The sequence below is a fragment of the Heterodontus francisci genome, chromosome 6 (assembly GCF_036365525.1).
Source record: "Heterodontus francisci isolate sHetFra1 chromosome 6, sHetFra1.hap1, whole genome shotgun sequence".
In the NCBI taxonomy this organism is placed as follows: domain Eukaryota; kingdom Metazoa; phylum Chordata; class Chondrichthyes; order Heterodontiformes; family Heterodontidae; genus Heterodontus; species Heterodontus francisci.
The window spans coordinates 51,289,292-51,305,584 of NC_090376.1; the positions used below are offsets into that span (position 1 = coordinate 51,289,292).

Consider the following 16,293-nt stretch of genomic DNA (forward strand, 5'->3'; position numbering starts at 1 on the left):
TCTCTTAGAATACCTTGGTCCATTCAATTCTGAAGTCAGTGAAAGGCGGATACAGACATTGTATCATAAGGGATTTTCAACAAGAAAAGTGTAAAATAATATGTTTAAGCTGGCATTAAATTGTCAGACAAAATTTGTTGACACAGGCATGATGGGCTGAATAGCTTCCTTCGGTGTTGTATGATTTTATGAAATTAGGGCTTTTTGTTGGGTAATATTTAAATTTGGTTGGTTCTGTGTCCTAGTGAAAATGGCTTTGCGTCAAGTCCCATTGCGGACATGACCATATTGTCTTGGCTGATACTTCAGTGCAGTATTGAGGGAGTACTGCAAGCTGCAAATGTCTGCTACCACATGAGATCCTGAGCATCCTGAGACACTGGTGTTCCAACAGGTTGAGGAAACTTATCCTTTGCCTGTACACCCTGAGTACCAGGTATGGCCTCCTGGCAGCTGCACCTCTTTGCTGATTCCCTCTATCCTATGGAGTTGTAGGCCTGTTTTTGCTGCTACCTGAAAGAAAGGGAGCCATAGATGTTTGGCCAGATTTTCAAAGGACCACGGGGTTGGGAACCGGAGCAGATGTGGTTTGAAGATCACGGTTCTGGAGGTCATCTCTGGATCCTAACACCTGTGGGACAGTTGTCGATTTTCAATGTCAGGGCAGGGGTGAGGGAATGGGGAGGCCGCTCACCTCCAATTAAGGGTCCATTAATCTCATGGAGGAGCTTGTTAAAGGGCTGGAGCATTCAGGAAGGCAATTTTCAATTATGATTTTGGCAATCCCGACCAGTCTGTTGCAAGTTAGTGCACAGCTATCGAGGTCGCCGCACGACAAAATAAACTTTATTAGAAAGTGTGATGGAAATAAATTTGAGAGGCCGGATCGAGCACTGTACCTTCACTTGGCCTCCATGGCCACTTTCTGTCCTTGTGACCGTCTTGGCCCTTTTATGAGCTGTCTGCGCCCCACAGCAAGGCAGGGGCAGCCCCCAACATGACTGCCGCCTGCCTTTGCCGCTGGCCCAAGGCAGGTAGTTCGCACCTCCTGGAGGCTCTCAGTGCCTCTAATTGGGCACCGAGCTCACCCCCTGCGCAATTAGAGCATCTGCATTCCAAGATCGTGTCTTCAGAGCGATGCTGCTGAAGCATAGGGCTCGGGATTCTGAAATGCTCCAAGCAATGGGTTCCTGATCCCAGAAGGAAAATCCAGCCTGTTGTCTTTTGAATGAAATGGCAGATTGAAGCTGCATCTCAGGTGGAGAAACTGAGATCCTCCTCCAAGAGCTGTTAGAAAGAAATGTATTCCCAAACTCTTCTCATTCAGCTCAAAGAAACATTAATAGAGTCCTTGAAGCAAACTGCCCACGGTAGCCTTCCAATTTCTTAGCTGCAATTGGCACGTAGACCAAACAGGGCATTGAAACTCAAAAAAACCCAGGCTTGCAGTGTTAGGATGACTTATCCCAGCATAAAATGTATCTAACTATTATGTTATATGGTATTTCAATTTTCCAATCTATGACATAAACATTTGTCCTCTAAATATTCACCTTGCATAACATTGCATTGATATTGAGCCTTGTTGCATTGAAATTTCTCAAAGTACTTTGCTTTAGGAGTTCAATGTTATATAGACAAATGCAACATTGATTCCCCACCAGCAACAACTTGCATTTATAATTCCTATATTGCCATTAACATATCAAAAAAGTTTCACAAGAGTATAACCAGACAAAAAAATTGTCAGAACCAAAGAACAGGTGAGCAAAAATCTGGTCAAAGAGGAAGGTTTTAATAAGAGTCTTAAAGAAGGAGAGATGGAGAAGCGGGAAGGTTTAGGAAGGGAATTCCAGAGCTGAAGGCCTAGACAGCTAAAGGCATGTCTGACGGGCAAAGGAGGTTAGTGATGGGAAAGAGGCCAAGTTACAGGATCACAGATTTCTCAGAGGTTTGTAGGGCTGGAGGAGGTTACAGAGATAGATATTTGAAAATAAAGTGGGAATCTTCATTTTGAGGTGTTGGGCGATTGGTGGATCGGGAACCAATGTAGGTCAATGAGCACAGGGGTGATGGATGAATGGGACTTTGTTTGTGTTAGGAAGCAAGCTTCATTTGATGACCACACTCCCAACCCGCACCCCCACCATCCACCACATCCCAACAACACTTCCACATCCTAATCCTATGCCTCTCCCACTCCCACAGAAGAACAGGAAAGCTGGCAAGCTTCAATTTGGAAGAATGTCAGGGATTTGGGGGAAGCTTAGGTCAGCATCACATTGGTCCAATCAATCTAGGATGACAGTGCAATTAGAAGACAGAAGTAGAGAAAGTGGGATAAAATGAGACAAATATTCAGGGAATATGGACACATCAGAGTAATGTGGAGACTGTATTCTCTGAAAACTGAACCAAAGATAAGTCACAGACAGAAACACAAAAATAAAGAGATACAGGGCCAAAGAGAGATTCATACATTGCAAAACATCATGATGATTAAGAAAAGGCACATTTTTGAAAAGACACAAACATGAAGCATTCAGAAACACAGTTAAAAAGATACAAACATCAGGTGAGCAAAAGACTCACTATGTGCAACACCATGGGAATCAAACACAAACACAATTATATATGTGGTTTTATTTTAAAGGTGTATGAACAAAAACTCAAAATTTGTCAGAAAATAAATTGCTCTTATCACAAATATAAAGAAAACATTTTGCATACTGTTGCTCATCTCCAGTTACCTCATATGGTGATCAAGATGTTTACAAAACTGCAATAAAATGACTAACAACAAAATGTGTTACATGATGCTTATTCACAGATATACATTCCCAATATATTAAAGCACAGTAGTAGTAACATGAGAAAAATAGTGAAACTTCAAAACGAGAGGACATCAAAATAAGATAGTCACCAAGAAATCAAATAGGGAATTGAGAAGAAACTTCTTTACCCAGAGTGGTGAGAATGTAAAACTTGCTATCATAAGGAGTAGAGTCAAATGGCACAGAAGGAGGCAATTTGGCCCATTGAGAATAGTTCAGGCGAGCAGTATGCTTCTCCTGCTCCTATTTTCTATTTGAAGGGGAAGCTGGATAAGCGTATGAGGGAGAAGAGAATAGAGAGTTATGAGGAAAGATGGGAAGAAGTTCAAGTGAAGCATGGACTGGTGGACTGAATGGCCTTTCCTGTGCTGTATATTCTCTGTAAAAAAAACCACAAAAAATTGCAAAGGTTTTCTCTTCAGATAATTATCCAATCATCTTTTGAAAACCACGATTGAATCTGCCTCCACCACACATTCAGGCAGTGCATTCCAGATCCTAACCACTCGCTGCATAAAAATTTTTCCTCATGTCATTGTTGCTTCCTTGAATCGGTGCCCTCTGGTTCTGGACCTTTCTGCCAATGGGATCAGTTTTTCTCTTATCTGCTCTGTCCTGTCCCCTCATGATTTTGAACACCTCTATCAAATCTCTCCTTAACCTTTATGTGGGCTAATGGCAAGAGATTGCAAATACATCAGAATAACTGAGTTTTTAAAAAAATAGGTGAGTAAACACAACCTTGTCCAGTTCAGAAATGAAAACACAGCTAGAAAGCCAACTGGTGACACTCCAGATGTTTCCCTTCAGGCTGCAGCTGGTGCGGGCTGACAGCTGCTCTCGCGAGATTTCACTACACTTCCGGGGAAGATGGCGGCTTGGAGGTGGTTATCGCTGATCCTGAGGGAACCTGCAGCAACTTCTGCCGGTTTGAGGAGTGCTGTGAGTCGGAGGAGGCTGAGTGCCCGGGTCCTGGTGGGACTGGGAGCTGCGGGAGCCGGGGCGGTGCTGGCCGGGGGCCTGGTGTTTCACAAGGGTGATGGACACTGGTGGAGCGGCGGCGGCCTGAGCCGGAGGTACAGTGTGTACGCAGCTGAACAGCAGGTAAGGAAACAATCCGGGCTGAACTCCTGTCACTGAGACTGGCTCACTGACCACTGCACCTAAAGACTGACAGCAGTCTCAGCACCTGATGCTCCTACTCAAACATCTACCATCAACCTATTACATGGCAGAAAGTATCGCAAGGACACTGGGTTGTCCCAGTTTTAGAGCAAATATAAACTGAAGTGACTGGTCGCAGTTCGTTTCAGTTGAGTTTACTTTTTAAGTACCTGTAATGCATAACTGTCACACGCAGTGGCTGTTAAGATATATAATTGGTTGGTACACAATGGAGGGAGATACATAGTGTATTGTTCAGGAATGTGTTTCTATTGTGCAATCAATGTGTCTTAGAGTTGCCTGGGTAGAGAATAACATTCAGTCCTAAACAGCTTCTGTGTGTGCTAACTGTAAGTATTTCAAAATTATACTCAGTAGGTCAGGGATTTAAGGACATAACATATGCTGACACTTTGGTCTAGTACTGTGGGAGTGCTGCATTTTTGGAATTGCTGATGCTTGGATGAGGTGTGAAACTCTGTTTACCTGTTACAATAGAGCAGATGGACATAAAAAATCAAATGGCACATTCAAAGATCTGGAGTTCTGCTGTCTATCTGGGTAATATTCCTTCCTCAATCAACATCACAATGATAGATTAACTGGTTAGTTCTCTCATTTGTGGTTTGTGTGACCTTGCTGTGCAGAAATTGGTTGCCACATTTGCTTAAATGATAACCATGACTGCAATTTAAAAGTACGTTGTTGTGATTTGCTGTGTGACATCCTAAGAACACAATGAGGTGCTGTATGAAAGGATGTTTGCTCTTCAATTTTTAACAATTTAACAAAATACAAACTGTAGACATCCTGAGCTTGTACTTTTTGTCTTTTTGTGCTCGGTGTATACTTGCAGTACTTGCATAATCTAATATTAGGAAATGCATTACCCTTAAAATTACAAATCTAGAAAGAACATTTGTATTTAATGCAGCCTTTATTGTACTGACTAAATAGTTTTTGGTTTTGTAACTGTTTCAGTATATTCATATTAACTTTTAACATAAAATGTTTAATACATTTAGTCAATTGTCCATTCATTCAAATGCCTTGAATTCAAAATAGTTTTTTGTGCAAGAATTCAAATTATTTTGTAATATGAATTAAGCAACTCAAGTAAAACAGCACAAATTTTGTTGCAAAATTTCAATTTGCACAAAACAACTTCAAATTAAGAAGAGTAGCCTGTGTAACCTTGAATGTGGCACTTCACATGGTGCTGGAAGAGTATTCTGTTTATAAACAGTACAAGACAACAAGAAACAAAATGTAACAAAAGCATGAGCAGTGAATAACCATTGGATTAACGATCACTTTTGAGTTCTTAAGATGTCCTGCTTAGGAAACCAAATAATGGTCCTTGCACAAAGAACAGCATTAAATACTTCAATGTTATTTGTGCAGAACATTACATTGAGATATTTAAGTGCATATGCTGTACACATGCAAAATATCTCTAGTCAGTTAATGAGGAGGGTAAGGTTAGGGAGAAGTACTTTCAGCAGAACTGACACCCCATGTGTATTTACAAATTGAAGAAGTTATTTACTATTTATGACCCCTTTCTGCTCTCGTGGAGCTATTCTGTTTAGGTGCCTGGTTGTATCTGGGATTTCTCACATTTTAGGGATGTGTCTGTTCCAAGAGAAGCTTTGTTCATTTATATGGGCATCAGTGCATTGACTGGCTAGGTTACCATTAGCCATTATTGAAGCTTGCTGACTTGGGAGATCTTCTAGGTCAGTCTGTGGTTTCTACATGTATTTTAATGAATTGAAATATTCTGCAATATATGTAGGTTGCTACAGCAGCTTACCCTGTTGGACCATGGTTCATACTGGAGGGGGAATACCAATGGCAACAGCAATATTTGTGTGAATTGACCTCTTTTACTTTGCTTTTAAAATGTCAGTATCCATGCTTTCAGTATATGCGGCTTGCTGAATACGATAATTGTATCATAGTTTTTATGTTTCTAGATTTGAAATGTAATTTTTGTTTTGATTGTAAGTATAATCAGATGAACACAGACTAATTTAAGCAGAGGAACTTGCGATCAAGCAATAGCCAGAGTATTAAATATCTTTCCTCTGAATTATGGAGTCGGACAATGTCAGACATGTACCTGTTGGATATTTTGCTTATCAGTTTAGTGTCTGGCCTTAACATAATGTATTTCCAAATTTGTTGCTCTTTCACTATTTGGTTGAGACTTATAAGCACTTTAACCAATTGGACTAAGGGGAGATGTATTCCTTATACTCCAAGTTTGCAGATGCAAATCTATGATGAAAAAAATAAACAATTTGCGTTATTATAGTGTCTGAAAGCATTTCACAGCCAATTAAATACTTTTGCAGTGTAGTTGCTGTTGTAATGTTAGGGAAACATGGCACCTCATGTGCAGATAGCAGTGTCACACAAACAACAATATGATAATGACCAGATAATTTGGGCGGCGAAGTGGTTAGCACTGCAGCCTCACAGCTCCAGTGACCCGGGTTCAGTTCTGGGTACTGCCTGTTCGGAGTTTGCAAGTTCTCCCTGTGACCGCGTGGGTTTCCGCCAGGTGCTCCGGTTTCCTCCCACAGCCAAAGACTTGCAGGTTGATAGGTAAATTGGCCATTGTAAATTGCCCCTAGTGTAGGTAGATGGTAGGGGATGTGGTAGGGAATATGGGATTAATATCTCTTTGGCCTCCTTATCTCGAGAGACAATGGGTAAGCGCCTGGAGGTGGTCAGTGGTGTGTGGAGCAGCGCCTGGATTGGCTATAAAGGCCAATTCTAGAGTGACAGACTCTTCCACAGGTGCTGCAGAAAAATTTGTTTGTCGGGGCTGTTACACAGTTGGCTCTCCCCTTGCGCTTTTGTCTTTTTTCCTGCCAACTGCTAAGTCTCTTCGACGCGCCACATTTTAGCCCCGCCTTTATGACTGCCCGCCAGCTCTGGCGAACGCTGGCAACTGACTCCCACGACTTGTGATCAATGTCACAGGACTTCATGTCGCGTTTGCAGACGTCTTTGAAGCGGAGACATGGACGGCCGGTGGGTCTGATACCAGTGGCGAGCTCGCTGAACAATGTGTCGTTGGGGATCCTGCCATCTTCCATGTGGCTGACATGGCCAAGCCATCTCAAGCGCCGCTGACTCAGTAGTGTGTATAAGCTGGGGATGTTGACCGCCTCGAGGACTTCTGTGTTGGTGATACGGTCCTGCCACCTGATGCCAAGTATTCTCCGGAGGCAGCGAAGATGGAATGAATTGAGACGTCGCTCTTGGCTGACATACGTTGTCCAGGCCTCGCAGCCATAGAGCAAGGTACTGAGGACACAGGCTCGATAGACTCGGACTTTTGTGTTCCGTGTCAGTGCGCCATTTTCCCACACTCTCTTGGCCAGTCTGGACATAGCAGTGGAAGCCTTTCCCGTGCGCTTGTTGATTTCTGCATCTAGAGACAGGTTACTGGTGATAGTTGAGCCTAGGTAGGTGAACTCTTGAACCACTTCCAGAGCGTGGTCGCCAATATTGATGGATGGAGCACTTCTGACGTCCTGCCCCATGATGTTCGTTTTCTTGACGCTGATGGTTAGGCCAAATTCATTGCAGGCAGCCGCAAACCTGTCGATGAGACTCTGCAGGCACTCTTCAGTGTGAGATGTTAAAGCAGCATCGTCAGCAAAGAGGAGTTCCCTGATGAGGACTTTCCATACTTTGGACTTCGCTCTTAGACGGGCAAGGTTAAACAACCTGCCCCCTGATCTTGTGTGGAGGAAAATTCCTTCTTCAGAAGACTTGAACGCATGTGAAAGCAGCAGGGAGAAGAAAATCCCAAAGAGTGTGGGTGCGAGAACACAGCCCTGTTTCACGCCACTCAGGATCGACCATTGACATGCTGTTCTCCCTTCGTCAGATACAGGAGAAATGCCACGAACAACAGATGCCCCTCTACATTGCTTTCATTGATCTCACCAAAACCTTTGACCTTGTCAGCAGACGTGGTCTCTTCAGACTACTGGAAAAGATTGGATGTCCACCAAAGCTACTAAGTATCATCACCTCATTCCATGACAATATGAAAGGCACAATTCAACATGGCGGCACCTCATCAGACCCCTTTCCTATCCTGAGTGGGATTAATGTAGGATTAGTATAATGGGTGGTTGTTGGTTGGCACAGACTCTGTGGGCTGAAGGACCTGTTTCAGTGCTGTGTCTCTAAATAAATAAAATAAAAAATAATCTGTTTTAGTGTTGTCGATTGTGGGAGAAATATTGGCCAGGATACCGGAGAGAACTCCTCACTCTTTTTTGGAAAAGTGCCATAGGATCTGTTAGGTTTACCTGAGAGAGCAAATGGGGCCTTGGTTTAACATCTCATTCGAAAGACGGCACCTCTGACAATATTGCATTCTCTCACTGCTGCATTGGAATGTCAGCCTAGTCTCTGATGAGACTTGAACCCACAACCTTCTGAGTCAGTGCTACCACTGAGCCACAGCTAACACTGTGACATAGAATATAGGATAATGCATGGTATCACATCAAAGCTACAGTATGTTATGCCACAGAATGGAAGGATGTATTTTTCACCCTGTGCTATTGTGTGGAGGCCAGATGCTCCCCTAATCTGCTGAACATTCTTAGTCATTCTTAGTAAAAATACAAAGCGGGGAGCAAATATCTGTCCTCTCATAGAGGCAGCCCAAGAAAAGGGACAGAGGTAGGCGTATGTTACAAGATGGTAACATATCAAATGGTTCATTTCTATGAGAGCAAAGCCTTTTAGTTTATAAAGGTGTGTTGTCCCACTGAAATACACTCCAGACTGTGTACTTTATAGCAAACGTACAGAAGGTGCTCATGGTAGAAGTGTGGCTGGTGATGGGTTTCATGGCAGTGGATTTTGTCACTCTGAAGTTATGAATCAATTTGTGGAAGTAAGAACAGATTTTCATGAGTGTTTTATTTTTTTCTTATAATGATGTAAGTTCTGTGACATTGCAGTTGACTTAAGGGTGCAGGCATATGCCATTTTTGTTTAGTTTCAGATGTGTATCAACTCAACTGGCAATGTAACTTGGGAGTTAACTCATTGAACTGATTTCTAAGTATATTAAAAGTGAGTAACGTTAGGCCATCTCTAGTAAATAATCTTGCTATCATTCATGTTTGTAATAGTTGTACCACTTCTTAGTGCACCTTTGCATTTTGAAGGAGTCCTGGACCACTTGGGAACTTAAATATATTTTTTAATTTTGTGGGGAGGCAAGCTGACAAGAAAAACACCTGTATTATCTTACTGATTTTTAAAATTAATACAGGAAGTGGAGTAGAACTGTTGCTAAGTTTCATATGAGAAAGCATTGATGGTATTAAATTGGCTTTGCCAATGCAGTTCAAACACAATTGCTACGTCTCAAACATTTTCTGCTCCTATGCCTGGTTGTTTCTGGTTAGCTGCTGTCACAATTTGGTTGCTTTCAAGATGCTTTGTCTTGTGCCACAGACAACCCATTGCATCTTATGAACTGAAATAGTGACCTCATGCACACAGTGTCTGATAATAGTATGAGATGTCTTCTTGTTATGATCCTGTAGTTTTTTCTTTTCCTGGAAGTATGCAGTGTGCCTTTAAGGCTATAACAGGATCAGTACTGCTTTCAGGCAGTAAGCTCCAGGGACTGAGTCAAAGGATGCGTTCTCATTGCTTCAAATATGCATTTCGTTGCTGTAGGAATCGGCCACTCAGGACCAAAGACCTGAGATGCAATGTTGCCGATTGACGTTTGAAACTAGCTGAAAAACTGGCTTTTGAGACACAGTTAACAGATGCACGCACAGACTGTATGCCATCATATACTGAAGGAAAAGAGAGCTCTCTCTTGGTTCATTTTTCTTTATTATACTCTCAGAATTCTGATGTCAAGCCAGATTAATTTCTTAAAAGAAAATAAACAAATTCCTTTCACTACTGAACTATAATTGCTGAAATTCATCACTGGAAAAGAAGAGCAACAATTCAACTGCTGAACTAAACTACGGACTGTTCTGCTGTTGAAAACCTTTTTTTCCTCATCGGACAGCTGCGAGGATTTCAAGCAACCTTAGACTGTTCCACGTTGGAAGAGTCCACTTCGGCAGGAGCGTAAATCTGCAAGGACACTAATTTTTTCCTATTTTAAATGTTGTTTATATCTTAGTAGTGTTTAAGAATTAAATTTTTCTAATTAAACAGTTAATTTGGTGATGTAAAGACACCTGGTTTGGTTCGCCTCATTCGGGGGTTAATAAATGGTTAATTTGGCTGTGGTTTTCTTTAATTTGGAAAGTTTAAAATGATATGTTAGGTGAGCTGTGGAGGGGTGGGACTGAATCTACAGTGCGTTTCTCCCACCACAATCGGGATCATATATTTTGATTGGGGGCTTTGACTTGAGCAGGCGGTCGTAACATTATACACTCCTGAGCTCTCTGACAGGCAACACTTTAACTGATCATATACCTTAGGCTGTAACTATGAATCAGGTTTATTAATAAGTGAAAATAAACAGTGACAAGAGCAAACAAAGCAGATTTTTACTAGATTACAAATATTTTTTCTGGGAACCCCATAAATGTGAGATTTAGGTATCTTACATAGGCACAACCTGGTGGCAAATGTTTCAGGCATTTCAAATTCAGCATGCCATTGCATAGGTAGATCGTTTTTCTTATTTATAAGAAATCAGGGGGATGGCTAAAAGAATTTTTTTTTTTACTGGTGTCATTCAGAGCCATTTAGAGTACACTTCTGATTTGTACATAACTTGTCTCTTTTTTAATTCTTATAAATTGTTGGTTTGTGAATATGACATTTGAACCAGCATGCCCAGGTGTAATGGGTAAAGTACAATGTAATGGACAAAACAGTTTAATAAATCTGCCGTGGTGCTGCTTAGAATAATTCAGAATGCTCGCTGTTTTATGAGGATAGAAACAACAAAGCAAAATTCTACTACTGAGCGTTAGGTGTGTGTCTCTTTAAAGTTACAAAATCTAATTATTATTAAGTAAATTCATATGGCGATCAATTATGAGTCTTGAGCTATTCTGGTTTCAATATTTGTGTTCTTTATCCTTTTGTTTCAAAATGTAGGAGGCTGGTCAGGAGTGCATGATAGTCAAATCTTGAGGTAACAAAGGCATAGATGAGGGTTTTGGCAGCAGAAGAGCAGAGTTTGGGCAGGGACGGCTTGCAGTCGAGAAAGGAAGGCAGAGTTTACCTTTTGCATTCCAGGATGATCCTGGAATCGTAAGCAGGTTTCACAGATGAGAGCAGGACCCAGCATTGCTTTATGTGATATAGCTAGATCTGGAGGTGAATGGCTAACCCAGTTGTCTACCATATCCGTTCAAGTCTGTGTCTATGGTCTGAATTTTACACCGCCCCAGCGGGTCGGTTGGTGGCGTGGGGGCGGCATAAGATTGAGCGGGAGGCCTACCCATCCCGCTCCCACTTCCGGTCAACTTTATGGCGGTCGGGTGGTGGTTGGGGGGTGGGGGGTGGGGATCAGCCCGCCTGCCCAAGGCCATTCAAGGCCCTTAAGTGGCCACTTAACGGCCATTTAAGGCCCCTTGCCTCCCCCCACAGTGGGTATTTTACCCGTGACAAGCGGGCATGCTGGGGATGTGAAAGGCCACCCAGCGATAGCTGCTGGCCTTTCTACGCGCCGGGGGGGTGGCGGCAACACCATGGCAGTCGGGCACAGGGTGCCCGATTGAGGGCCGGCCCCACCTCCCAACCCACCCTCGGGACGCAAGACGCCCTCCCTCTCCCCAAACGACCACTCCAACCTCACCAGGGAAGGACTGAACTCCCTGGTGAGGCACACCCAACTTACCTCATCTCCTGGCTCCATCTGGTAGGCTGGGCTGCAGTCCCAACAGTGGCCACCGCTCCCAGTGACGCTGCTGGGACTAAGAGCTGCAGGCCCGCTGATTGGCCGGCAGCTTAATGAGGCGGGACATCCTCCCTCAAGCAGGTGGAAGTCCCGCTTTGGAACAATTAAAGCCTGGGTACGGAAAATGCAGGATGGATCCCCGGGCTAGGTGGAAGCGGTTTTGCCACCGACTTTTACATCTGTGACGAATTCCCATATGCCTAAGGTAAAATCCAGCCCTATGTCTTTTGGTTGAGGAGTCATTGGCAAAGGATCATGAACATAAAATCATCACTGTGAGTGGGGAGAGAGGTAAGGAAAATTTCTTTTTACGCGGATAGTTTTGGAGCATGGAGCTTTGCTGTAGGGAGTTTTTGAGGCAGGGCCATTACAACTTTTAAAGGAAAGTGGGATAAATGTGAATATACAATTTGAAGAGGGGGGTGAGAGAGAGCAGGGCAGTGGGATCGGTTTCAGATTGCTCAAGCTAAGAGCCAACAATAATAGGTCAAATGGCAACCTCCTGTGCTGTAAGCTTTGATGGTACTTATTTTCCCCGTTGAAAGTTATTGTTGCCAATTTTGTGAAAATTATTATTGTAAATAAATGTTGATTTATAATGGAACTTTTTAAATTTACAGCTTCTTAAAGGACAATAATGCACTTTCTCAAATCCAGTGCTGTTATTTATAGATAATTTGATACAGGAACAAATAAGCTTGTTTGAAGTTTATTTAAAATTTGAGATGTCAAACTTTAAATCAAATAATATTTATACACATGTAATTGTCTATTGTATGGATCTCGAGGATTACTTTTAATTTATGAACTTGTTGCGCTAATGCTCTGACTATTGCACAGAATTTTAGAAATTGTTACTCTTGGGAATCCCAAGTAAAATAAAAACACTGGTGAGGTGTGAGTGAAGTAATTTCCAGATAACGATGAACTCTTCATAAGACTAGAAGTCCATTAGTGACCATCACTCCATGAATACCATTTTGCAAACTGAGCATTAATGATATTGCTAGTATACTTGGGAACATCCATTAATATTGCCTGAGATGAAGCAAAGACCAAGTGGGAGTAATGGTTTGCCGAAATAAAAAAAACTTGAGAAATAATACACAAAATATTTCGTCATGGATCTCACTTTGCTACAGCAGAATACTGGTGCATTGTCCTAAAACTTCACTTCACCTATATTTTACATTCATAAAAGCATTTAGAGTACTTATTTTATAAAACTTCTACAGTTTGGAATGAATTAGAAATGGCATTACATTTTTCATTGTTAGCAATGATGTACCTGTAATACAGGTTTACCTTCATAATTTTGCAAATGTCTGTTGCTTAAGGAACAATACAGCACCTGTCAATTTAGCAAAATGTGTGTGTGTGTGTGTTTATATGCTGTATGTTGAAATTAAAAATGGAATCTATCTCTTCAGATGTTTGCCCTACCGATATGCCTGCTTTTAAAAAAAAAGGAATATTGATTCTCAATTAATAGAAATTCTGGGCATAGTTTAATAAATTATGCAACGCTATCTCCAGGCACGCCAGCATTAAACAAAAAAATATTATTGGGATTGGTCATTGCTGACCAGGCCAGTATTTATTTCCCATCCCTAATTTTCCTTGAGAAGCTGGTGGTGAGCTGGCTTCTTGGACTGCTGCAATCGGTATGGTGAAGGCACCCCAACAGTGCTGTTAGGCTGGGAGTTGCAGATTATTGACTAGCTGACAATGAAGGAATAGTGAGTGTGTGACTCAAAAGAGGAAATTTGAGGTGGTGGCATTCTCATGTGCCTGCTGACCTTGTTCTTCTCGGTGGTAGAGGTTGCAGGTTTGGAACTGCTGTCAAAGTAGCTTTGGCGAGTAGCTGCAGTGCATTGCATAGATTGTGGCTGCAATGTGTAGTGGAGGGGGTACCAATTAAGTGGCTGCTTTCTCCTGAATGGTGTCTGGTTTCTGGTTGTTGTGGCTGCCCACATCTCGGCAAATGGAAAATATTCTATCATACTTGTGACTTGTAGGTTGTGGAGAGGCTTTGAGGAGTCAAGAGGTGAGCAGCTTGCCACTGAATACCCAGCCTCTGACCTGCTCTTGTAGTCACAATATTTATGTGGCTAGACCAGTTGAATTTCTGGTCAGTGTTGACCCCCCAGAATGTTGGAGGTGGGTTTAACAAGTGGTCCTGGCAGAACTCAAACTGAGCATCAGTAGCAGATTTCTTTTGGGCCTCCTTATCTCGAGAGACAATGGATACGCGCCTGGAGGTGGTCAGTGGTTTGTGAAGCAGCGCCTGGAGTGGCTATAAAGGCCAATTCTGGAGTGACAGGCTCTTCCACAGGTGCTGCAGAGAAATTTGTTTGTTGGGGCTGTTGCACAGTTGGCTCTCCCCTTGCGCCTCTGTCTTTTTTCCTGCCAACTACTAAGTCTCTTCGACTCGCCACAATTTAGCCCTGTCTTTATGGCTGCCCGCCAGCTCTGGCGAATGCTGGCAACTGACTCCCACGACTTGTGATCAATGTCACACGATTTCATGTCGCGTTTGCAGACGTCTTTATAACGGAGACATGGACGGCCGGTGGGTCTGATACCAGTGGCGAGCTCGCTGTACAATGTGTCTTTGGGGATCCTGCCATCTTCCATGCGGCTCACATGGCCAAGCATGTAGCAGATTATTGGTGAGTAAATGCTGCTTGATAGCACTGTTGACAATTTCCTCCATCATTTTGCCAATGATTGAGTCGAGTGATAGGATGGTAATTGGCTGGGTTTGATTTGTCCTCTTTGTGGACAAGACATACCTGGGTATTTTTCCACATTGTCGGGTAAATGCCAGTGTTCTAGTTGTACAGCAACAGCTTGGCTGCAAGCTAGTTCTGGAGCAAAGATCTCCAGCACTGCAGCTGGGGTGTTGTCAGGACTCGTAGCCTTTGCTTAAATGGCCTCTACACTTCTCCGCTGGATGTGGCGAGACTGCAGAGCTTTAATCTGATCCGTTGGTTGTGGGATTGCTAGCTCGGTCTATAGCATGCTGCTTTTGATCTCTAGCGTGCATATAATTCTGTGCCAAAGCAGAGCATTTTCAGGTATGTCTGGTGCAGATCCTATCATGATCTTATACCTTCCTCACTGAGCCAGGGCTGGTCGTCTGGCTTGATGGTAATGGAGGTGTGAATATTTTTTGAAAGGCATGAAACTTGTAAATATTGATGTACAGAGGGACTTGGGTATACTCATACAAGGAACACAAAGTTCAAATGCAGGTACAGCAAGCAGTTAGGAAGGCAAATTGCATGTTGACCTTTATTGCAAGGGGATTGGAGTACAAGAATAAACAACTCTTGCTACAATTGTACTGGGTTTTGGTGAGAGTACACCTGAGATACTGTGTCTCTGTTTATGGAAGGATACACTTGCTTTGGAGGCAGGAAAGCGAGGGTTCACTAGATTGGTCCCTGGGATGAGGGGGTTGTCCTATGATGAGAGGCTGAGTAAATTGGTCTGTATTCTCTAGAGTTTTTGAAGAATGAGAGGTGATCAAGATTCTGAAGGGGCTTGAAACGGCGGTACTGTGAAGTTGTTTCCCTTGTCTGGGGAATCTAGAACATGGGACACAGTGTCAGGATAAGGGGACAATCATTTAGGACTGAGATGAAGAGAAATTTCTTCACTCAAAGGGTTGTGAATCTTTGGAATTCTCTATCCCATAGGGTTGTGGATGCTCCATTGTTGAATATATATAAGGTTGAGATGGACAGATTTTTGGTGTCTCAGGGAATCAAGGGATATGGGGAGCAGGCGGGAAAGTGGAGTTGAAGCCGAAGATCAGCCATGATCATTTTGAATGGCAGAGCTGGCTCGATGGCCATATGGTCTACTGCTGCTCCTATTTCTTATATTCTTTTGATATGGTGGGCCGTGAGATTACAGATTTTGATGGAATGCAGTTATGCTGCTGCTAATGGCTCACAACACCTCATGGATGTCCAGTTTGGAGCTGCTAGATTTGTTCTTAATCTGTTTCATTTAGCATGGTGGTAATGCGACACAACACGATTGAGGGTGTCCTCGGTGTGAAGATGGGACTTGATCTCTACAGGCACTGTGTACAGGTCAAACCTACCAATGCTGTTCTGGACAGATGGATCTGTGACCAGTAGATTGGTGAGTATTAGGTCAAATAGATTACTTCCTCGTATTGGTTCTCTCACCACCTGCTACAGACCCAGTTAGGCAGATATGTCCTTCAGAACCCGGGCAATCATGATACTGCTGAACCACTCTTGGTAAGCGTTGAAGTCTCTCAGCCAGAGTGCATTCTGTGCCCTTTCTCCCCTCAGTGCTTTCTCCAAGTGATTTTCA

At 42.8% G+C, this 16,293-nt stretch overlaps 1 protein-coding gene across 1 annotated transcript in view; it reads left to right on the forward strand.

Moving 5' to 3' along the window:
* Positions 1-3,672: 3,672 nt before the first annotated feature.
* Positions 3,673-16,293, forward strand: part of micu2 (mitochondrial calcium uptake 2) — a 572,589-nt gene continuing 559,968 nt past the window's right edge. Inside the window, exon 1 of the mRNA XM_068033641.1 lies at positions 3,673-3,938. Coding sequence (XP_067889742.1) covers positions 3,705-3,938 — 234 coding nt within the window. The 5' untranslated portion in view covers positions 3,673-3,704. The remainder of the gene's footprint in view (positions 3,939-16,293) is intronic.